Source organism: Dipodomys merriami, unplaced genomic scaffold, assembly GCF_024711535.1.
Source record: "Dipodomys merriami isolate MVZ:Mamm:240054 unplaced genomic scaffold, mDipMer1.0.p SCAF_4, whole genome shotgun sequence".
Lineage (NCBI taxonomy): Eukaryota > Metazoa > Chordata > Mammalia > Rodentia > Heteromyidae > Dipodomys > Dipodomys merriami.
Window position 1 is genome coordinate 86,016,467 of NW_027205603.1, and position 24,356 is coordinate 86,040,822.

Genomic DNA, 24,356 nt, shown 5'->3' on the forward strand with positions numbered 1-24,356 from the left:
TTAATACTTCTCTTCCCCAAAGCAATCTATTTTCTTCACCTTGTCTTTTTTTTTTTAAATATTAACCCTGGAAATCATCTCAAATGAAAACATTGGAAAGTTTGTTCTTTCTCATATCTATATAGCATTCTACTGTTTGGCTATACTATAAACTACTTACTCAGATGCCTGTCAATGGTCACTTGCTTTATTTCTTAATCTTTTTCTATCATAAAATAGGAATGAATCCCTAGAAGTGAGATAACCAACTTAAAGAGTTAATACATTTTTTTTATTGTGAAAATACTGTACAGAGGGGTTACAATTACATGGGCAAGATAATAGCGGTAATACATTTATAGTTTTGGTAAGTATGGCTAATTTGTCTTTTTATTCTTACTGGCAAAATATTGGGCAGGATATCTGTTTCCTCAGAGCCTTGTTGAGTGGGTTGTTGAGCATTTGGAATTTCTCTAATTTACTGAGAGTCTACCACTGTCTTTGTATTGTATTATTTGTCACAACTTGCCATGTCCTCTTCAAGATCTGTGCTCCACAGAGGAGGCACCTGCCTGCAACCACCTAAGGAAGGTGCTGATGAAAAGAATTTGTGGGGCTGGGAAGGTGGCTCAGTGGTAGAGTGTTTGCCTTGCATGCCTGAGGCCCTGGGTTCGATTCCTCAGCACCACATAAGCAAAAAGAAAGAAGCCGAAAGTGGCGCTGTGGCTCAAGTGGTAGAGCGCTAGCCTTGAGCTGAATTGCTGAGGGACAGCGCCCAGGACCAGAATTCAGGCAAAACGACTGGACCGTCCCCCCACTCCCCAAAAAAAGAAAGAATTTGTGTCCCAAGAATGTTTTTCTCTTGCTTGCTATTGTTTTGAACATATTTATAATGTACTATGTGATTTTTTTTTTTGTTTCTTTGTATTTGATTCTGGTGACCTGCATCTTGTATATACACTTTTCTAATTTGGGGAGGGGAAGGGAAAAAACAAAATGCTTAAATAGGGATACAGGTTGACCCATTGTAACAATGAGATGTACAAGATACTATGTTGAAAACAAACTTTACAACTTTGGCAGGGGTGGGGGAGAGTAGTTGGGGAGGTGGAGAAGGAAGAGATGGTAGGGGGAAAACAAAGGAGGAGGCAACAATGCTTCATAGGAAATACACTCATTACCTTACTCATGTAATTGTAACCCCTCTGTACAGTATTTTTACAATAAACACATATAAAAAATAAAAGAGAGAAAATTAAAAAGAAAAAGAATTGTGTCCAAGAAACACATTCAAAACACTTTGCTTTTCCCTGAAGATAGGAGAAATACAACCACTAAGATTCTGGGGAGGATAGAAAAACAATTATGGAGTGGGTCAAGTATTCAATATATTAGAAGTACTTACATATCACTCGAAGGAGTGGGTTTTGGTGAAGGGCTGGGTAAATTTGCTTCCATAATATCATTAAAACTATTGTTTCCTACATTCTTGGCCAGCTGTAACAGAAACAAAACACACCATGGTAAGCTTGTTACTACAGTTAAAACTTTCCTATTATTTTGCTTTTGAGAATTTGGGGATTATATTTTCTCTCATCTGTCTATCTGTTCAATCAAAATTTACTGAGTATTCATTATGTGCTAGGCATTGAACTTTTAGGAAAGGTAAACCATGTTCCCTTCCCATAGGGACTCAGCCAGAGTCTAGTGGGATCAGGCCAATGACAAGAAATAATGTCTATAAATATGTGATAAATGCCAGAAGCAACAAGGAGCTGGACTTATCAGAGAGCAAAAAGAGCAGGCTCCATGTGAGTCTAATATAAATTCTCAATGGACATGAACAGCAACAGCTTTGCTACTCAGCCATATACTTTTGTTTAATATTGACCAGGGGAAAAAGTAGGATTACTTGTTTGGCACATGGTAAGATGCTATGGGTAGCAAGAGAAGAAGAGCCAAGAAGCATTTTGCTTCTGGGCTCAAGATCTTTATCACATACAGTTCTAAGAGTAATGCAAAATGTTAAGGAATATTCATGCAAGTGGGTATTTGGGTGAAGAATCTTGGGCCTATTTTTATTTATTTTTTTTGTCGGCCTTGGGGCCTGAACTCTGGGCCTGGGCATTGTCCCTCAGCTCTTCAGCTCAAGGTTAGCGCTCTACCACTTGAGCTAGAGTACCACTTTCGGCTTTTTCTGCTTATGTGGTGCTAAGGAATCAAACCCAGGGCCTCATGCATGCAAGGCAAACACTCCACCACTGAGGCACCTTCACAGCCCAAATCTTGGGTCTATTTTGCAGCAAATGTTTAGCACTTTGTTTTCCTATGTTTAGATGTCAATTGGGTCTCATTTTCACAGGTCAAAGAGATGGTATGGCACTAGTCCTATACTAAGGGAAAATGTGTTTCAGGAATTAGGCCTGAGTCTTCCTCTGAAATGCTAAAGTGAAATGAAGAGCTAAGTACCAGCATAATTCCCTCCTTCCCAAGTGAGAAGGCTCATACAACACAAGCCACATCACTGTTCAGTGGATGCTCAGATGGCAAAGCCTGTAGCTGGGTGGCTAACTGCCCTAGCTTTTTCTTTGGAAGAGGTTAGTGATATGCTACGTTTCCAGTTTATCTGAGTTCCATTTCATTCGGATTCTGCTCAAGGAGGAGTTCCACTTCCCTTAACAAATTTCACTCTTATAGTCCTGTAAATGATGAGGATGCTAAGTGGGCCTTTGATCAGGACCAATTTAGTGTGGACCTTATGAGGACTTCAAGTTTGGGTGAATCATGATGGGTGTGTGGGGAGAAATGGTTCAAGAAAACAAGTTTACCTAGTCATGCCTTTTTCGCATAACACTAAGCAAGACAACTCCACATACACTTTATTTCTTCACTACTGGAAGTAGTTATGGTTTCAAAAGTAACTACTTTTGTGACAGTACGGAATAGGCCATTTTCAATTCATGGGTACTTTATTAACATACAAGCAGAAAACAAAACTGGGAAAAACTTTTCAATCATTAGTTTTAATAACTGAAGCCAGTAGGTGGTAATGGAAACATGTGATTATAATTGCCATTACAGTGAATCACAAAAGAAACCTCTTCCTAAAGAAAAAAAGCAGCTTAGAAGAAGTCCATCCCCAAAGAAAAGTTGTGTGAGTCACCATTTCTTCAAATAGGAAATAGAAAACAGTAAGTCTTACACATCACACAAGTTAAATTTTAAACATCTAAGCAAATACATACAATTTAGGAATAAGCATTCTTTGTACTGAACACAAAGACCACAAAGTAATATTTTAATTATATTCAGGACAATGAAAGTTCTCTTCCAAAGTACAAGCCAAGACTTACCAAGAGTTCAGAAGTTCCTAATTTGTCTAGTTCCAAAGACTGAATTCGAGAAATGTGAACACCCATTTCCCTATGGATTCCAGAACATTCTATACATGTTAAAATACCCAAGTTGGTTGAAAGCCATGTGGGTTCTGTAGAAAAGATTTAATGAAAACAAACAAGATAGGTAACTTTGTATGCCAAATATCAAGAAAACTAAAATAGTAGTAAGACTTGGTAAGAATTATTAAAAGGGAAAAATTTAAATGGAAGACATAGATGCTTGTTGTTTAGCCTAGGGATTAATATAAAAGTTTCTCTTCCACATTTATTTAAAAACACAATCAAGCCTTAATCCTTGTAGCTTATTTGAGAAACCTGTTTCCTAGGAGATCCTATGCAATGTCCTCAAGATTTGTGGGAAGGTTCCCTTAATGCCACTACCATCCCTGAACAAGGGAGGTGAAGGCCCTAAATCCTGCAACTGCGGCCTAGATTCTGAAGCTGTCATTAGTCTAGTTGCAACTAGCTTTACCCACCATTCTTTTTTTTTTTTTGGGTCCGGTCGTGGGGCCTGAACTCTGGGCCTGGGCACTGTCCCTCAGCTCAAGGCTAGCGCTCTACCACTTGAGCCACAGCACCACTTCGGGCTTTTTTTCCTTTTGCTCATGTGGTGCTGAGGAATTGAACCCAGGGCCTCAAGCATGCAAGGCAAGCGCTCTACCACTGAGCCACCTTCCCGGCCCTTACCCACCATTCTTGGCTACAGCTTCTCCTTACATTCCTCTTGGCAATAAGACAGCCATAAATACTGAACATTCAATATTTTCCAGCGCCTTATGACCAAAAGATTCCTCCAGGACTGTGGGCACAATTATTTCTATGTCACTAAAATGTCATTTCTTTTCTTTTGATTGGCTAGCACCTCAGTATTTACTATTCCTCTGCCATTGTCTTAAAGCACTTAGGTTTACACGACAGTCAACCTGAGACTCTTTTTCTGAGGTGCTATGACATCCTGTGTGGTAAAGCCCAGTAAGTAGAACAATAAACATATCATAACGCCAGCTTTAGGCTGGGGAATTAATCCAGTGGTAGAGTGCTTGCATAACGTCAATAAGGAGCTGGGGTTCAATCTCTAAGCATCATAAAAAGTTCAAAACACAAAACAAAAAAAAAAGAACATCAGATTTTGTAGCTGTGTTCACCCCCCAGTTGCAGGTGCATGATCTTAAAACAAATAACTTCTCATCTTATGAATGAGGAGATTAGTATCTTGCTCACAAAGCTTCTATGACGATATAACATAATCATATAAATAAAACATATAGCACATTCCTTGGCACAAACCGTAAGTGTCAGCAGTTGGTAATGTATCGGTAATACAGAAATCCATGGGAAGGAGACACCTCTATGGAAGCAGGAAGGAAGAAGAGTTTATGTCACATCCCAACCAGTCCCTAGCCCCTATTGATTATTTTATCAAGTACTTACAATGGAGGTGTATTAGTATCTGCGGACTACAATAGAGAAGAGCTCAGTATGAGACTATTCTGCTGAATAGCAGACTTATGATTTAAAATATGGACACCAAGTCCTATGCTTTCCCCCTTATGTCTATGATTTTTATTTAACTGAACATGGTAGGAAAGGGAGCACTGAGGCAGGTAATCACTTTGGAGGATACATAGGAGCTTTCCAGGTAGAGAGAACAGTGTAAGTAAGAGCAGCTCAGGGAATATTGATGTTGGGAATACACATTGTGTGCACATCCATAGGAGATAAGGCTTTAAGTAATTACAGGAAAAGAGGACCTCAGAAGCCATTTCAAGTAGGGGAAGGATACCTGATGAGCCACAGTCACAGCACACGTCATTCCCAGGGAGCCGCTGGACATCTTCAATGATGGCTTTTGTCAAGTCTTCCAAGCTGTTCTCCCCTGTGCTCTGCTCACCACGAAAGGCCATGGTTAGAGCCTCTTCTTTGCTGTTTGTCAATACTGATATCCATCTGTGATCAAAACATCAGAGAAGGCCTTCAGAAAGGACTGGCCATTCTTTTCTATCCCCACTGCAAAAAAGAGCAATAAAGTGAGGAAAATGGAGAGACTAAATATGATGGGACAAGATAAAGAATGTGTGCCTAGCAATAAGGTACTAGGTTTAATCCTCACTACACACAAATGCACATACATGCAAAAAGAAATCCAAAGCAACACATAAGAAAAACATTAGATACTGGAGTAGATGAGAAAAAGCCAACATAAGACAGGAATTACATGAATACCCACGTGTTTGTCTTCCCATGTAGACAGAATAAAGGGAAAGCTAGAGAGGAGAAGGCTAGAAAGGCATGAACCCAATGTAACCATAAGATAGAAATGTGAGAAATAGATATAGGAATGCAGCAAAAAACATCTCTTCCCTGGAAGTCCATGTCTACAGGAATATTTAACAGTGGAAATGAAGGGCTACTTCATTAGCAGCCATAAAAATGTATGCTTGTAAAAAGGCAAAATAACTTGGAAACATACTGACATTTAGAATACAAAGTAAAGAATGCAGTTTATTTGATTACAGGTAAGTCCACCATATACTAATATAATACCCCTTTGCTACAAAGCTATGTATAAAACCAAACACTCAACAATAGGGCATTATTATTATTATATTTTTTGGTCCGGTTGTGGGGCCCGAACTCTGGGCCTGAGCGCTGTCCCTCAGCTCTTCAGCTCAAGGCTAGTGCCCTACCACTTGAGCCACAATGCCACTTCTGGCTTTTTTCTTTTTGCTTATGTGGTGCTGAGGAATCGAACCCAGGGCCTCAGGCATCCAAGGCAAGCGCTCTACCACTGAGCCAACTTCCCAGCCCCAACAGGGCATTATTATATTGTGTGTGCACATGCACAAGTCTTGAGGCTTGAACTGAGGGCCTGAGGGCTATCCATGAGCTTTTTTGCTCCAGGCCAGCCCTCTACCACTTGAGCCACACCTCCACTTCTGGATTTTTGGTGATTAACTGGAGATCAGAGTCTCATAGAATTTCCTGCCTAGGCTGGTTTCAAACCATGATTCTCAGATCTTAGCCTCCTAAGTCCTAGGATTATAGGTGTGAGCCACTTGAACGTGGCAGAACACTGATAAAATAATAATAAAATAGAACAGCTTTTAAGTTTCAAATAATTTTTGATGACAGAGAAATGCTCATGTTTAATTAAAACAGGGAAAAACATGTTTCATGATATAATCTCAAGTTTAAAGATATGTGTACATTAGGTATTTATGTTTGGGAGAGAAAGGCTGGAAGAAGTTTCAACAAAGTGACGGTATGGTTTGTCTTTGATTCTCTTTAAGAAGAAACTAATGGAGGACAGCTTAATTTCATGCCTTTCTGTAATTCTCCAAATCTAAGAATCTGTATTACTTTCATGAATGAGGAAAAAAAATCCAAATTTAGTTTTTGGAAAGAAAATGAAAAACATGGCAAGCTATTGCTTTTATGTTCTTAATGGACACTTGCTCTCAAGTGAAAACAGTGAGACTCACAACAGAGTGCTGTTTCTTTGGTATGTGATAGGCCGGATACTATGATGGCTATTAAGCAAAGCACTTTCTACAGTGAGTGTTTGAAGAAGTGACAGAAACTATGAGAATTTAAAGCCAAACCAGACTGCTTACAATATGTAAGTGCAAGGCACACCTTTGACTCTAGGTGGCGCTCACCTTCAGTGATCTATGAGATCTGCCAGCTTGACTTTTTTACAACAGGTTGGGCATGGGTCTATCAGTGAATACATTTTAAATAATACAACCTTTAAAATTATTATTTTATTTCAAACTAAAAACTAGGAATTGTATGCTTTCCTCAAGCACTATTTTTGTTATTAGTCATACAGACTGGTATCTTCCATACGCCAATTATTTTCTGTTTTGAAACAGACACTTCCAAGGGCCCCAGGTTAGGGTTTACAAATACCTTCCTCCTTGAGGAATCCAGGAAGGTTCTGGGTCTAACCCAGCTGTACTGAGTCCGGCTGGGAGGAAAAGCTACGTTTGTTGACTTCCTTTTCAGAGTTCCTTTCATTATAAACTTGCTTCTTTATCCCAGGGCTCATGATTTTTAAAAAAATGAAATTTGTTGTGAAAATCAGAAAACATACATTTAAAGAGCAATTAATTTTCCAGAGGAAGCAATTCAAATTGGGTGAGATGGAATGGCTACATTTCAAGAAGGTCAAGAATCAAAGTGATTATAATAATATTAAAAAATTCAAGTTCTTTTAAAGTAACATGCATACCACAAAGTATAAAAAACAATATAGTGCATAATTTTATTACCATACTTTGCCAGAACAATTAAAATAAAAAGAAAAAAAAAAGAATAAACTGCTGCTGTGTTAGGGACTTCCTACATTTTATTCTCACTTTCAGAGTTTGGCTAATTCCCATCCACTCAGCTGCATACTGATACAACATTCTTCCTGAAGGACAGAAGCCCTGGGTGGGCAGAGCTTCTCCCTCAAGCCACATCACTGACCTTCAAGCATGCATCTGCTCTTTTTGTACCTGCCTTTTGATTCTACGAGAAGGGATTTCCTCACTTAATTTCACTGGACATTTCCCCATGGTTAGGGAACTCAATGATGCCCTCTATGTAAATCTGGGGGCCAAAGAAAAACCTGGGGCTTCCCTCCCAGTACCCAAAGAGATCCAAAGTAGAAAATGTGCAAAATTTCCCCTACGGACCCAGCAGCCCTAGCCCAGAGAACATCACAACCCACAGGCAAACCAGTATTTAACAAAACTGGTACAGAATTACCCATAAATCGCAAAAAATAAATAAGATATTGAAGGCCTTGGTTTGAGACAAAAGGAACAAAGATGAAGTGCATCTGCCCTCTGCTTCATACATCTCCCACTTGTCTTCAATTCAGAGATTTGCAGAAATGGAAAGAGGAAAGAGTAGAATCAGACATTGGAAGCAATATTTCAATGTGGTTATGGAATGGTCTGGGTTAAAACTTAGCTAATCAGGAACTTGTCTGAAAATGGGCACAATGTGCCTGTTTCCACAGGTGGACATAGGGGCAAAAGCTACTTCCGGTGGGAGAGGACTAATAAGGCAGAAGATATATACTTAACACGGTCTCATCTCAGTAAGTATCACCTCTCTGAGAATCTGGAAGGCAGTCTTTCACCATCTTCCTTTCCTATTTGGTTCTTGGTCACCACCCAGTCTGTCAACTCTGCATTAGTTACATGGAGTAGTCCTGTGGCTCTTCCATACTAGGATCTCCGAGTATTTACAGCTTTCTGGAGCCAGCTCAGGCCTACCATGCACTAGAAGGTCACTTTTGAGCAACAAATCCAAGAACCCAGCAGAGCGTTTGACCTGAGTGTGGGCTGTCCCAGTACATGGCCTCCTTGCTCCTAGCTTGGCTGCTCCTTCAGAGTAGGGCTCCACTCAGTCTAAACTTCAGTGCCTGCAGCGTTACTGGCTATGTGGTGCTCATGCAGGTGGAGGATCTGATAGATGGATCTTGCTCTTCCTTCTTTTTTTCTTTTCGTAGCCATTTTCTTCTTTGCCATTTTCCCAGTGCTTCATACTTTCTATCCATTTCCTATTCTTCTTCTGTCTCCTTGGTGTAACATTCAAGAGAAGTGTGTATGTGCGTGTACGTGAAGGAGAGAAGAAAGGAAGATAGATTGTGAGGCAAAATGGGTGTGAACATCACCTGCAGTGCTTTGGATGTAATTAGTGAAGGAATAATTATTAATGTTCATGAAGTTTGACCCAAATTACTCCAAGAACTTGTTAGAAAAACGTGCTGGGTGCTGGTGGTACATGCCTGTATTCCTAGCTACACAGGAGGCTGAGATCTGAGAATTACAGTACAAAATCAGCCAGCGCAACAAAGTCCAAGAGACTCTTATTGCCAATTAACCAGCAAAGAGCAGTAGTGGGGCAGTGGCTCAAATGATAGACTACTAGCCTTGAGCAATAAAGGCAAAGTATGAGTGCCAGGTGCTGAGTTCAAACCCCAGTTCTGAAACACAACAAAATAAACCAACAACAAAAGGCTTAAGTTGCTGCTCTTACACCCATGTAAGCAGCTGAGAAGCTAATAGCAATACACTGCATTTGGCAGTCATGGCAGGCTACTGGGCTACAGGAAAGAAGAGGAATAAAGATGGCGCAGGATGGAGACCAAGTACTTGGTGACCTCAAGCTCCCTCCCACTGTGTGACACTCCCTTTACCTGTGCAGCACCTGGCCAGGCTCCTCTGCTCCTCTCAGAGGAATAGTCGGGCATCTGGTAGACAGGCTTATGCATCAGGCAAGAAGCACTGAACAAGCAGGCCCCTTCTCAGTACAGATGGTATGACTAAAAGATGCATAAAGCATCAGTCTCAAGAGGGCTGAGGATGTACACTAGAGGAGTGCAGGATGGTGTGTAGGGGCCATGGACAGTGAGAGGAAGCTGGAGGCTGGGGGTGCCCAAGCTGAAGCCCAGCTTGCAGGAGACACCAGCAGAAGTGGAGTGGTCCAGAGTAGAAAAGGAGACTGAATGGCACTCAGAGCAGTTCTAAACACAGTGTTTTCAATTTGTCATTGTGCTATTACTTCAAAACTACTTACGCTACATAATCTTGCTCATCTTCTGCCTGAAAGTGATATGTCCTATTATCTGAAATACCAAAGAGAAAACAAAGTGAACCTTCAGGATAATGCAGATTTTTAAGTTCCTGAAAAACCAAAAACACATGCAGTAAAAGTAGCAATTTAATATCATTTTGTTTTTATATCACTGTGTTTCAGCAGGAAAACAATTCGCTGTCAGTAATTTTTTTCTTAAGTACAACAGGAATATAATAAAATACCACAACTGCTGAGCACATCTTAAGCACCTCTTCAGATCCACAAGATAAGAGGGGAAGAGGCTCAGTGGTGCACGTCATTGAGCATGTCAGAGTCTCCTTACCAGCAATCAATGGGCCTCCATTTCTCTGACCCTGAGAATCTACATGCAGGTTAGCTCTGCCCCTATCCCCCATGCTAGGCTGCTCTCTGGTTGAACCAGGTTCCAAGGAAGAAAGGCTCAACCTTTGTCACCAAGTACAGGAGGGAGGAAGCAGGGAAGGTCTGTGTCCACAAGGAAGTTCTTTCTTTCTTTTCTTTTCTTTTCTTTTTTTTCTGTCGGAAGAGCGGGATTGGAGCTTGGTACCTGATGCTTTCACTCCCTGGCTAGCATTCTACCAACTGAGCCATGCCTCCAACCCCAGTGAAGTTCCTTCTTAAAATTCAAGATTTGCAAGATGACTTCAACATAGACAGGAGAAGTCACCTTCCCAAGACAGAGACGACATGTATGTCAAAACACTGCACACCAGAGCACCTGCCTAGCAAGCACAAGGCCTTGAGCTAAAAACCTCAAGTACTGCTAACAATAATGCCAGATCTGACACTGTCAGGTCTCCCTGGCTACACGTGGGCTCAGCACACTTGAGACCCAAGGAAGCTGGGTGAGGGGGTGCTCACCCAGAGGCTCAGTTACTCATGAAGCTGAGACAGGAAGACCACTTTGACCTCATGAATTTGAGACTATACTGGGCAACACAGTAGGATCTAGTCTAAAAACAAAAAGCAAACAAACAAGAAAAAGAAACTTCAGGGGTCTTCCTAGAGCTGCACATGCAGAAATAACCAGAAGTTGTATGGAGGACAAGGAGGGGGTCTGCTTGGGAGCTACTGCTGCTTTAATCTGCAGCGAAGAGAAATGTGGTCTTAGAACCCACACTAACCAACTCAGAGTACTTTTAAAAAGAACTCACATGGCCAAGTGCCAGTAGCTCATGCCTATAATCCTAGCCACTTGGGAGGCTCAGCTCTGAGGATTATGGTTCAAAGCCAGACCCAGGAAGGAAAGTCTGTGAGACTCTTATCACCAATGAGCCCCTGAAAGTGGATGGCTCCAGTGGTAGAGAGCTAGCTTTCAGCCAAAACCTCAGGGACAGTGCCGAGGCACAAACTGGCACCCAGCACACATACACCAACCCCAGAAAAAGGAAGGAAGGAAGGAAGGAAGGAGGGAGGGAAGGAGGGAGGGAGAGAGGGAGGGAGGGAGGAAGGAAGGGAGGGAGGGAGGGAGGGTAGGAGGGAGGCAGGCAGGCAGGAAGGACTCACGTGATATGAGGTCAAAAGACTTCTTGTCCTCAGCATTCGGTTTCACCTGGCAGGTGAGAAGGTTCAACTTAGCTGGCTGCCTGTTAGACTAGACAAAAGAGACACAAAGTTAATGTAGCATTATTCTCTTGGCTACCCATAGCACCATACCCAGGGTCACAAGGACTGCTCAGGGCCACAAGAATACACTGTAGCAAGATTTGGAATTCTATATCTCATTAAAGAAGGAAAAGAATTTTAAGTGCCCTATACAGTATCTTTTAATTGTACCTAATATCCTGCTGACTAATCAGAATGGAATCAAGAATAACCCTGGCAGTGAAGACTAGGAAAGCTGCAAATGGACTACAGGAAGTTCTACAATTCAAGCACACAGTTGGCACTTCCAAAACCATATCTTATTGTGAAATGTAGCCATGCTGTGATTCAGTCTAATTCACAATGATTCCAGTGATCAGTTATCCCAAACTTGGAGTTCTAAGTAAGTATCCACAAAATTTGGTGGTAATTACAATATATATTATTTCTCATTAAAAGTAGATAGATAGGATAAAAAATATGTCACATATACACAATGGACTTTTATCCATCCATTAGAAAGACTAACATTATGTCATTTATAGGGAAATGGATGGACTGGAACAGCTCAGAGAGACAAATGGTACATGCTTTCTCTCATGTGGGAACTAGACCTAAAATGTATCTGTACATGATAACTTATACAGGACTCTAGGCATTCATACAAAAACCAGACTAAAGGAGGATACTTTTTTTTTGGGGGGGGGGTCTGGTCGTGGGGCCTGAACTCTGGGCCTGGGCACTGTCCCTCAGCTCTTCAGCTCAAGGCTAGCGCTCTACCACTTGAGCCACAGCGCCACTTCTAGCTTTTTTCTTTTTGCTTATGTAGTGCTGAGGAATTGAACCCAGGGCCTCATGCATGCAAGGCAAGCGCTCTACCACTGAGCCACCTTCCCAGCCCATAAAGGAGGATACTTTTAAGGGAGGAACCCAAAGGCATCTCCTGATCATTTAAAATACTATTTATTGAAAGGAATTCCAGGAAATGGAAACATGTATTTTTCTGTTATTGTTGTTTTCAATTTTAGTTTTTTTTCTTTTGGGGGGCAAAAGGGGCACAGAAAGGGAGGGAGGTGTGAACAAACGTAGTCATGGTATTTAGTATATACTGTGTGGAAAATGAACTATGTAACTTGTGGGCAAGGATGGAAGAGGAAACTGGGAGAAAGCAAAGGAAGGGAAAGAAATCAATTCATTACCTGGTTTATGGAATGGTAACCCCTCTGTATAAAACCTTACTAATAACAATAAAACTATATATTTTAAAAGTACCAAGGTAATTTCTACCCTGGAGCCATTGTTTCACAGCCCTATATCTAGAGAGAGGAATGTCACAAGGATTTCAGATCACTTATCAGCACACTTCTGATCACACATTCCAAGCTGACCCCACATATCTAGTCATGCCATCGAGGGATGCGGCCCTCCTGCCTGTGCTTGTCCGAGGTCACGTGCTGGCCATGCCAATGCCATGCCCCCGGACACTGCAAGGCTGAGTGGAGAATGAGCTGGGTTTTGCTTCAGCAGGAGAAGCCTGTGGAAGTGAGCAATGGAATGCTCTGGTCAGACTCGCCTGTGCCTTAACTGACAGTGGTGACCGAACATCCCTTAGTTTCCAAGGAACACAGGGCTTTAGGGGAAACAGAGGAGAAAGAGGACAGAGGTGGTATCAATGAATCAATCAAAGCCTCAAGCAATGAAGACGGCATATGATCACCACTGTTTCAATGACACAACGCAGCTCTCTTAACTTTCTGTGCTCTCTTTTTGAGAGCTTCTCTGCTCCATGGTTTCAATGAGAGAAGACACAGAAAACCACGTTCCCTATCCCCTATCTGGCTATTCCAAAGCAAACTATCTATGAAGAGAAAGAGAGACTCTAAGGCATATCATTATCATTGCACATGCCTTGATTTAGACATAGAAACAGCAGCAAAACACAGGAAACCTAAAATACTGGAAACCACTGGGATACTTAGAGAGGAAACCACTGGAAACGGATTCCTGGCTGCTGAATCCAGAAGAGGCGGCACAGGGTAGCATGTGTTTCTTAGAGCTGAGCTTGAGGTTGACTTCAACAGGCCTGATCCTCCCAAATGCACATCTGCAGCCACAAACCTAGGCCCAGTCCACTGGGAGAATGTGAGCCTAACAACAGCTTGTCTTTCTGGATGTTGATAAACTTGTTCATTTCCCATACGAATGACAATGACATAGGACCACCAAAGGACTCCTAGAATGTTTGGAATCCACAGTTAAAGAAGAATGTAGAACAGCTTAAGGAGATCAGGAGATGATTAAGGGGGTGGGATCTGGAAACTTTGAAGATGGGTTGAAGGCATTACTTAGCGGAGGAAGAAGGCTGTGGGTAAACTTAATCACCATCTTCAAGTACACAAAGGTTGTTATCGGAAAGGCTGGCAGCTGTTTTCCATTTGCAGAGATGAAAAGAAATGTATTCAAACTATAGAAGATTTGGGCCAGACACAAGGAAGAACTTTCCAAGCTTAAGTTGATTATATATAATAAGTTTCATGATTCTTAAATAGGAAAACCTCTGTGAACAACTCAGTAACTTAGACTTTATGCACATCTCAATGTCATAGAGGACTAATGCAACGTTTTCTTTTATTTCACACATCTTGTATTCTTACAGATTTCTGCCCAGTGGACATAGCAAACACTAGTTACAAAAGCTTGGAGTGAAGGAAATATGACATCTCATTTCTAAGTCTTGACAGTATCAGAGCATTTTGATGGAGTTTCTGATGATAAGGGTTTTATACAGTTTAAATCATTCCATGACCAACTCACTGACATGTGGGATCACTCCTCAGAAGCTTGTCAGGTTGCCTGCACTGATTTGCCACATTAATATGAACCTCTTGTGCCACAGACGTTTTGCCTACATACAGTCCTCTTTCTGAAGCTGAGCTTCCATGAGGTGTCTGAGTAACCTGGTTTGTCAGGAGCACACAACACAACTTGTGACTGTTCAAGCAGCCGACATACCCAGTGCTGAGCATGGGAACACTAGAAAGGGGAGACAACGTTGGATGGAACTCAACGGAAGTTCAAGGGCCAGAAGCACGGAAATCACTAAGCAAAAATAGCAATTCCAGATGTTTGTACAGCTTTCCAAAATTTCAAAGCACTTTGACATTTAGACCAAAATTATAGGTGTATTGATTAAAGAAGACATAATCTTTCCAAGGGTTTCAATCCACTGGAATCAAAGAGAAACTAAATGACTTGCCCTGGGCTACAGCATGGTGGGACAGTTAAAAAAATGCTTTCATACTGTTTAAGTACAGGAGAAGAGAAAAAAATAAAAGAAGTCAAGGCCCAAGAAACATTAGTGAACCGAGCCTTGCTGTTGATGATTCAGTCCATCTGTACCTGGAGCTCTAGGTACCCATGGACCTCTTGCCTTCTGATGCTGGGTGCTGCCACCGGATCACAGTGCCCTCTGCTGGTAAGGGGGCTCCGGCCCTTTGGCTGCCTTTACCCCTGACTCCCTCCCTCAGGTCTCTCACCAGTCACTATATCCTGGAGGAGTGGGGAGGAAGAGTTCTTGGGCTGACTCTCTGGTATGCCATCTTCTTACACCTGTTGTATTCTTTCTTGACTCTTACCACTCTATGTGCATCACATCTTTCTTCTCACGAAAGGCTTCTTCTCACGAAAGGCACACACATACACACACATACATATGTATATACATATATACGCCTTTTTCCATGAAAATGTGCCAGGCATGCAGTGGACACTCAATAGCTAATGAAACGACTCCTCCCCTGGTACCTTCCGCTGATTAGCTCATGGCTCTCTCAGGGGGAGACCTAGTTTAGTTTATTTCACTAGATAAAGAAATGGAGGCACAGGGAGATTAGGTAAGGCTCTCAGTAGAAAGTGGTTGAACTGATCAGCATTCCCACTCCTTCTCTCTGCTTCCATGTGGGGTACATCCTGGAAGATGGTGGGATGACCATACACCTCAAGGAATAGCAGGTGGTCCCCACACATCTCTCCAAAGCAACAGTTCCAAAGATTAACTGATTCACATTTAAGTGCCTACTTCCCTAATTGATGAAGAAAGAAATTTTTCAATGTACTTCCTTGCTTAATTACACATTTGGCAGATGGTTCTTATGCCTCTTTCACATTCTAAGCACATGTAAAAGTATGTGGTCATTTGCCACCAACAGCTCTGGGAAATGGACCTATGTAAGTACGAACAATAGACCCAGTGCCCACAGAATGCAGGCTTGAGCTCTTACATGCACCCAGGACTCTGACAAGGCTCTAAGCAGCCTTGGCCTTCTGGTGAGGATCAGGGTAAGCAGGAATTAGGAACAAGCTGGGTGAGTCCAAAGGAGCAAGTGTGAAGTCCCAGGGTAGGGTGGGGGGGGGGGGAGGTTGGGGCCTATTGGCAGCAGCTACCAATGGCAGAGGAATAGGAAGGGCACAACATGTGGTGTTAAGGAGTTCACACAAGTCCTGAAATCACTGTTTATCAGGGTAGTGACATGCATTTCAGGCAGTGGCTGGTAGAGAAGGGGGGAAATAGGACAGAAGACCATTGATGAATACCTGAATTAAATCTACAATTTAAACTGGAGACTAAAGGCACAGCTAAAGATAGACCTGAATTACTCAAGAGTAATCATTCTAGGGTATGTGAATTGCCAGTCCAGGCTCTGAACTATGAGGGTATGAGTAATATGAGGGAGTATGAGTGTGTGTGTGCATAAACATGTGTGCATCTCCTGATCACTGCCTCCAAAGTAGCTGGAATTCAGATGTGAGCCACTGCATCTGGTACTATGCCTGTTGTTGTTGTTGTTGCTGTTGTTTTAAACATGCACTGGTTAAACTCATACATATTGTTTTTAAACTGTTCTTTGTCAATTGACAATGTTCACAGATGTGTTTGTTTTACACATGGACTAATGGCAAACATATTTGAATTTCTAATTTGTGAAAATGAAAACAGTTTAATTAAGAAAACCCTGGTACATTCCAAGAAACAGAGGTGATGAAGACATGATTCTTCTGCCATAATGCTCCCATGCTTAAAAATAAACTGGCCATTCAGCTAGAAATGCAGAGAAGTGCAGGAAGAAATGGCAGGCATCAATTCTGATGAATTATTTCTGTATCTGCCAAAAGAAAACAAGCTCTATGTTTGTCCTCAGACAGCTTCTCAGGCAGCATGGTGCCGTTTCTGCTGGAAATGGAGATGTGTTAGAACAGACGTCTTTCTCTGAGAGCAGAAAGCAGCTGCTACTGGAATTGGTATTCAGAAATGGGATCATTTCCTCCCATCATCCTGCCCATCATCCTGCTCTGCTTCACAGACAAGAAGTGAACACTAGTAATAAGTCTGGAATAAGCCTTACCCCACCACACTGAGGCTGATGTGTAGGAAGAGACGAAAAGAAAATGATAATGTTCTCTTTCCTTCCTCCACTAATGCTTGGAAACAGAGCTGCCTAAACCCTTATGGTTATTTCAATATTTTCATTCAATAAATACTCAAGACACATACTCTGCCCTGGAGGAGTGATAAATCTGGCACGTGTTCATTAACTGCAGTGAAGTCCTGGCAGGAAATGAAGTACCTGATGAAGTACCCAGCACTGCAGAAAGATTGTCTCCAAAACCTCAGTGCATGAAAACTACTGGTTTTGGGAAGGTGTTTTGCTATATTTTGGGTAATACAAATATTTTTTGGGCAATACAAAATATTTCTCCCTCAGAGATCATCTATTCTGACAGGTAATGTGCATAAGTTTTATTAGTAACTCTTGCACTGACTATAGAAACTAGTACTAAACCTATTTCATAGATGAACAAAGTGAGGATTGAGAAGATGATGTAACTAGGCAAGGCTGAGAGCAGAACAAACCTCTTCCCACTTTTGATGTTGCTTCCCTGTCAAAAGTTAGACTTGAAAAACTAGTAAAGCAAGCAAGGTTATCTTTCTAGCTTCTCCTCTTCTGGCTCTTTCTGACCAGTTCCCTCATTTTCCTGCTGATCACTGAGTACATCAGGCGAGGAATCCCACTCATTTGTGTCACACTCAGACCACTGTTCTTGTGACCACAAGTTCAAATCCCCTCCTTTTGGCCATCCTTCCTACAGCTAAACAGAGAAGTAGCTTACCAGCTAGCTAAAGTATTTCATTCTAGACTGTGGGTAACTATATATGGCCCTAATTTTCTCTACCATTTTGACCACAGGGCTAATTTCCAATTGGCTAAGAATGTGCATGTGTAAGAAAGAAATAGTTAACATTTCTACAAACATTTCCCAAATGTCACTGGCTCTGATCTTCCTGCTTCACACACTAAAAGAATAAGCAACTAGAATAAAGGAGGTGATAAGCATCAGATTGCAAACTGGCTGAGTTCTGACTAGGGTCAACAAATCAGATCACAAATGACCAGCAGCATTGTAGTAGGATACACAGTTCCTTTCTTGTCTCTCTATGATACTGGTCAAGAACAGGGCAGCAGCTCAGTGGTTCTCCACTGTGCCTGAGCATCAGAATTACTTGGGAAAAAGTTTTTGGGCTTCTCTAATGTGCTGTCAGAGGGAAGGATCACTAGTCAACTGCAGTCTTTTCCAATCACTTTCAATGGTTTCTTCACATGCAAGTGATAAAAGACTTTGAACTGTAATAACCTCTATATTGATGCTGTGAGTATGTAATCTTGGGATTCAAATAGGGGAAGGGATTCAAAAGGGGAAGACCTTTCATTAGGACGGAACAGCAAAAATCCCCACTGAATGTATTATTGAACAAAAAACCTGCAAAATTTAAGTGGATACATTTCTAAATGTATGCGTTATAGAACTTGACTTTGGGAAGATCTACAATGAACATGAATGTCTCCAGTTCCCCACTTACAATGTGGCAGAAGCCTGCAAAGACATACCACAGAGATTAAAAACAGCACTAGTTGTTTCATATGCCTGAATAAACATCATCAGCTTGAGCAAAACTGCATTCCTTCTGCTGTGAACATGGCTACGCAGAAGGTTCTACACTAGTGCCTTTGGACCCACAGTTGCATTTTCAAAGGGTCCTGGTGTATGAAAGTCAACTGAGATCTTCTGTCTAAAACCAATAGGAAAGTAGGAGGATTTGCAGACCCTTTGTGCTTCCTGAATGTACTTTAAGTGACTCTTAAAGCCCTGGATAGGATTGAAAGCAACAGTAGTTGGAAAAGTCCACTGATTCAAGAATTCAAGGACAAGGAGAGACACATCAAATTCTTGCCTTAGTAAATTGCCCCAAGAGGCAAAAGAGTTGCTATTAACCCTTACCAAGGAGAAACTTAATTTCTAGGAGAAAAAAAATGAACCTCCAACTGTCCTGGTAAAGCATATTGAGTAGTAAAGGGAAGAGCAACGCGAAAAAAATTACAATAAGCTACATTTTTTTTTTTTTTTTTTTGGCCAGTCATGGTGCCTGAACTCTGGGCCTGGGCGCTGTCCCTCAGCTCAAGGCTAGTGCTCTACCACTTGAGCCACAGCACTACTTCCAGCTTTTTTCGCTTATGTGGTGCTGAGGAATTGAACCCAGGGCCTCATGCATGCAAGGCAAGCACTCTACCACTGAGCCAACTTCCCAGCCCAATAAGCTACATTTTAAATGGAGGTAGTAACAAACTAGGGAAGATTAATTGTCATAATAATAACAGCTGACATTTATTGAGCCCTAATTGTATCCCACATCCTGTTATAATTACTTATAATCAATGAACTCATTTAATCTTTACAACTGCCTATGAATCAGGCACTATTAATGGCTCCCTTATCTAGATGGGAAATGGTCACTAGGGACCAGTGACAGAGATGGAATTAACCCAGGCAGCCTGGCTACAGAGTTCTGAAATCCCACCTTAGCTCAATGAGATGACAATAACTGCAAAGATTTGGGAATTTCATCAAGCTACAAAACTTTACATGTATCATCATATTTACTTCTCACAACTCTGAAAAACAGGCACTTTATTAGCCTAGTATATAAGTGAGAGTAGCAGTACGGCAGTAATTAGTAAAGGCACACACAATGAGGAGCTGATTGCCTTTAATTGCATGTGGTCTCAAAAGACAGTGCTCTCTTTCCCTTACCCATGGTCCCAGAAATGCTAGGCAAGTGCTCTACTACAGAGCCAAGCCCAATCCCAGGCTACACTCCTAACCTTCCACTGTTTAAAATAAGGAGCCTCCAGGTAGGTAGACACAACACCTGAATATGCTCTATCTGGTTTGGTCCAGCTGGACCCCCAGACTTCTTCACTAAAACCCTACACAATTTTGGTAGATTTCTGTGTGATACTACAGCATTTTTAGTGTTGATGGACTGAAAAAAAAAAGTTACTAAGAACTGAAAGACTGTTATAGTGTTGATCACAAGGGCATGTACAGGTAGTTTAAAAACAATGTATTACATAAGTGATCTTCAGATTCAATATAAACTTCTAGAACTCTTTTCAAAGATTCAGGACTGCCTCTATCTCCTTTCCTAGACATTCACAGACTTCTTTGCTCTAAGACTCTATGAATTGATTTGAACATAGGACAAAGAGTTCCATTCCAAAGACTATTATTCAGGCCTGGGGTTTGAGAATAGGTCCAGCCATTTATATACTACATGGCTCTAGGCACAGGATCCAGGCTTTATAAGCCTCTCATAAAATTCTGTTTAAGTAGTGTGCTTGTGGCTCATGCCTGTAATCCTACCTACTCAGGAGGCTAATATCTGAGGATCACACTTTGAAGCCAGCCTGGGCAGCAAAGTTCATGAGACTCTTATCACCAATTAATCACAGAAAAAGCTGGAACTTGTGCTGTGGATCAAGTGGTAGAGAGTTAGCATTGAGTGAAAGGAGTCAAGGTGCCCAGGCAGTTCAAGCTCCAGGTTGGACAAAAAGAAAAAAAATTCTGTTTAAAATGTGTTAACTAATATCTATGAGGTAGAACAAGCTTGTAACAAGCCGGGATAGGATGGAGGGTTAGCCTGGGCTACACAGGCACACAAAAGAAGACAGGAAGGCAGGAAGGCAGGAAGGCAGAGAGGGAAGGAGGGAGGATTAAAATTCAAAGATGAGCTAGACAGGGTCTCTACTCCCAGCTTAATGAGAAATGAAGACAGTGTTACTTATCCTGTATTGCTGCCAGATTAAATGCAAAGCACAAACTAAGTGTCAGTTAAGTGGTATTTCTATTTCTTCATTGGTTGTCAAGACAGTCTTGCTGTATAGCCTGGGCTGTTCTCAAACTCTTAAGTTTTCTTGCCTCTGCCTCCCTAGGCTGGGTTATAGAAGTGGATCTATTTCTTGTTTTAACCCATTATTTAAATAGTATATGACATTAAGATTAATACATTTAGGAAGTAAGAGACTTTGAGGAGTACAGGTACTATACTTCAGAAATTAAACTTTTAAGATTACTAAGAATGAAATAGTTTATATTAAGATTACTAAGAATGAAATAGTTTATATTAATTTATACTGAAATGCCTTTGGATTTTTTTAAAGAAGAAAAGCAAAGTATCTCTACAGGTAGAGAAACTGAAAGCCAGTTGGCAGATGAGTAAGATATTGCCCTTGAAAGACACCAATTTGAACAATTTGTATTGTTCACAAGAGCCAAAAAAGCCAGCTGAGAGACCACAGTGCCTGGTTTTAATACCACAGAAAGTGCTGAAGTACCACAGATGTACTGAAGAAGGCCCAAGTCATGTTACTCCAACTACAGCAGCAGTGTGCATATGCCTCCTGCCTGGAATCCAGTCCAGGCTTTACTCTTGGAAACATCTTATACAGTGAAACCCACAGGCATAGAAATCTACCTAAAATGACTTAGTGACCTGATACAAACTTTTTTTTTTAATGAATTGTGCCATAGATTGGAATTCTAAAATGAAATGATCTTACACAGTTTAACTGCATTGGATCGAGCTGGGGTATAATCCAATGGTTCAGTGGTAGAGCATTGTGTAGTATTAGTTTTTTTTTTTTTGTTGTAGTTGTTGTTTGGTCTCTAGAACAGCATGCTGGGGGAGGTAGAGTAGATCCTCCCTAGGTGGTCAAGGCAAAAAGTCACTGAATCTTTCATTGATCAGGGATGAGGAATCTTTTTTGCCAAGGGGCACTTGGATATTATAACATCATTCCAGGGCCATACAAAATTGTCAGTAGAAGCAGACAGGCCAAGCAGAGCCTATGAGACACTGATGTGTCTGTCCTGGCACATACCAAATGATTTTGTGGACCAGACATTGCTACCCCTGAATGAATGCAGCCCTGATTCCATCCTGAACCATGCTAATAAGAATAACAAAGATGACACTGATGGGAGTTAAGCCAGAGGCATGTGTAGATGCTGAGCCTAAAGAAGGGCCCTAAATTTTCTGGTACCAAAGGCTTACTGTTCAAAAAAAATCACAGAATCTCTTTATGCTTTCTCAGGAAACCAATAGCCTTCATTTCTAATCATCCTACGTAGCCCATGATGTTTACAAAGTCAAGAAAAGCAACTAAAACTGCCTATGGAGATCTTTCTGTGGGGGTAGTAATGTGATTACAAGTGATGGAGCTGGCAGCAAAAAGTCTGGCTTAAAGCCAGTGAAAAGCAAGGAAAATAACATACCTCGGTGGGAGAGAATCAGAATTAGGGAGGAACACATTGTCTCCCACTGTTAGCAGCAGGAGGGACTGCCAGTCAGTAGATTTCAGCAATGGCAGTGACATCAATGAACCCTCAACCCCTAACTGTGCCCACAACATGGCATGTTATCTTACTTAATCCCCAATCTCTGAGTTAAACACTTTTCTCAAGGTCACATTGTAAATACCAAAGCTGGTATTCAGATTCAAATCTGACAGATGCCACTGTCTATTTCCTTATCCATCAAACAATGTGGCCAATATGATATTTGTTGTTAATTAGAGAAAATACACATAAACAGTTGGCTTAACCAGAATAATGTCTTTTGGCAGAAAAGAAAAAAAAAGATGGGGAAGAGAAGTTTATTTTTCATTTTCAGCAAATTGCTCAAGGTCATGTCAGGAAGTAGTGCTGAGGTACCTTCATCTATTCCACATCCCATTCTACTGCAGTGCCACCCACGGCAAACAGTCAAGAGCACGATAAGGACATTGTATGGCCTATCAGAATGCTTTCTGCAATGATCATAGCCAGACAAATTCATAGGAAGAGTTCTCTAGTAGAAGGTTAAAAGTCAGGGTACAGAAAGTAAATCTTTGTTTGGAAACTTACAAACAAAATTAAGTAGAAAAGGCAGAAATTTCCACTCTGTATACACATAAAATTTTATGTGGAATTAAACTTGAGGATGTCAAAAGTGTTGAGTTTAGCTAGGTGCTGGTGGCTCACGCCTGTAATCCTAGCTACTCAGGATGCTGAGATCTGAAGATTACAGTTCAAAGCCAGCCCAGGCAGGAAAGTCAGTGAGACTCATCTCCAATTAACCACCAGAAAACTGGAAGTGGCGCTGTGGCTCATGTGGTAGAGTGCTTGCCTTGAGCTGAAGAGCTCAGGAACAGTGCCCAGGCCCAGAGTTCAAGCCCTACGACTGACACACGCACACAGAAAAAGTGTTTTGAGTTTACCTACCTTTCCATTCAAGTTGTCTAGCTCATTTTCAATATACAGTAGGTTATTTTTGAGACAGGTGTTGCTTTTTGCATCAATATGCACCTGTACCGTCACCCCCCTATTTTATGCTTCTAACCACAGCTGGGACAACAGGGGCATAACCCTGCTTCTTTCACCTAGAGTCTTGTAGACTTTATCCCCCCACTTGTCATGTACCTGTGAGTTTCTCATTCTCAGTCCCCCATGAAGTTAGGATGACAAGCATATACCACTGGGACTAACTATGGGGAGGGAGGAGATCTTACAAACATTTTGCCTGAGTTGCTCTTGAATTGTTATCCTCTCATTCTCAGCTTCCCAAACTACTAGAATTACAGGTGTGAGCCACGGGCACCCAGCTCCAACTCTATCTTTGATGCTCAGGCCAGCTTAATAAATGAATGCTGAATAAATAATTAGCTAGATATTGTGGCTCATACCTGTAATTTTAGGTACTTGGAATTACAGCAAGACTTCACTCAATGAATAAAGCTTGTTTCATAGTACCCATCCATGATGCTAGCTCAGTGGGAGGTATATAGACAAGAAAACTAGTCAGAAGCTTGCTCTGGAAAAAACTGGACACTATTTGAAAAATAACTATCACAAATAGGCCTGTGGTAGAATATCTGCATAGCAAGTGTGCAACCTTGACTACAAACCTCCCATCTTATCTTTCCTCCTCTCCCGCCAGAAAAAAAAGAAAAAAAGAAAAAAAGGTAATTGTTAAACTTAACGATAAGTGGCCCAAGTCTGTCAGAAAGATTTCTGATAATAGATAGGTAGCTGGTCACAGCTGGACCAACTATGGGAGATTCAAAGCCTCTGAGAATTCCCAAGGGGTCTAGGGGTCTGCAAGGGGCAAGGGGCAGAGGAGACCCAACTGCTCAAGTTCCTTATAAAGGACCGTGAACTTATGCACACAATCATCTACCAGGGAGGGCTCAGGCAGTGTATATACTGAATGCTTCTGTGCTGTGCCAAACCTCAAGAATAGTACTGGCTTCACAATAAAAAAAAAAAAAAAAAAGAATGGTACTGGCACAAGATACTGCCATTAGCAATGAGTTTCTCCCAGCTGACATCGAGCTTGGATAACACACA

General features: G+C 41.4%; 1 protein-coding gene across 8 annotated transcripts in view; it reads right to left on the minus strand.

Moving 5' to 3' along the window:
• The window catches only part of Asap1 (ArfGAP with SH3 domain, ankyrin repeat and PH domain 1), a 299,332-nt gene that overhangs the window by 43,566 nt on the left and 231,410 nt on the right, over positions 1-24,356 (minus strand). For all 8 annotated transcript variants that reach the window (XM_069991415.1, XM_069991412.1, XM_069991407.1 and 5 more), the window contains 5 exons: positions 11,499-11,586; positions 9,954-10,002; positions 5,161-5,324; positions 3,333-3,466; positions 1,385-1,476 (listed from right to left, as the gene is read on the minus strand). In XM_069991415.1, the coding sequence (XP_069847516.1) occupies positions 1,385-1,476; positions 3,333-3,466; positions 5,161-5,324; positions 9,954-10,002; positions 11,499-11,586 (527 nt within the window). The remainder of the gene's footprint in view (positions 1-1,384; positions 1,477-3,332; positions 3,467-5,160; positions 5,325-9,953; positions 10,003-11,498; positions 11,587-24,356) is intronic.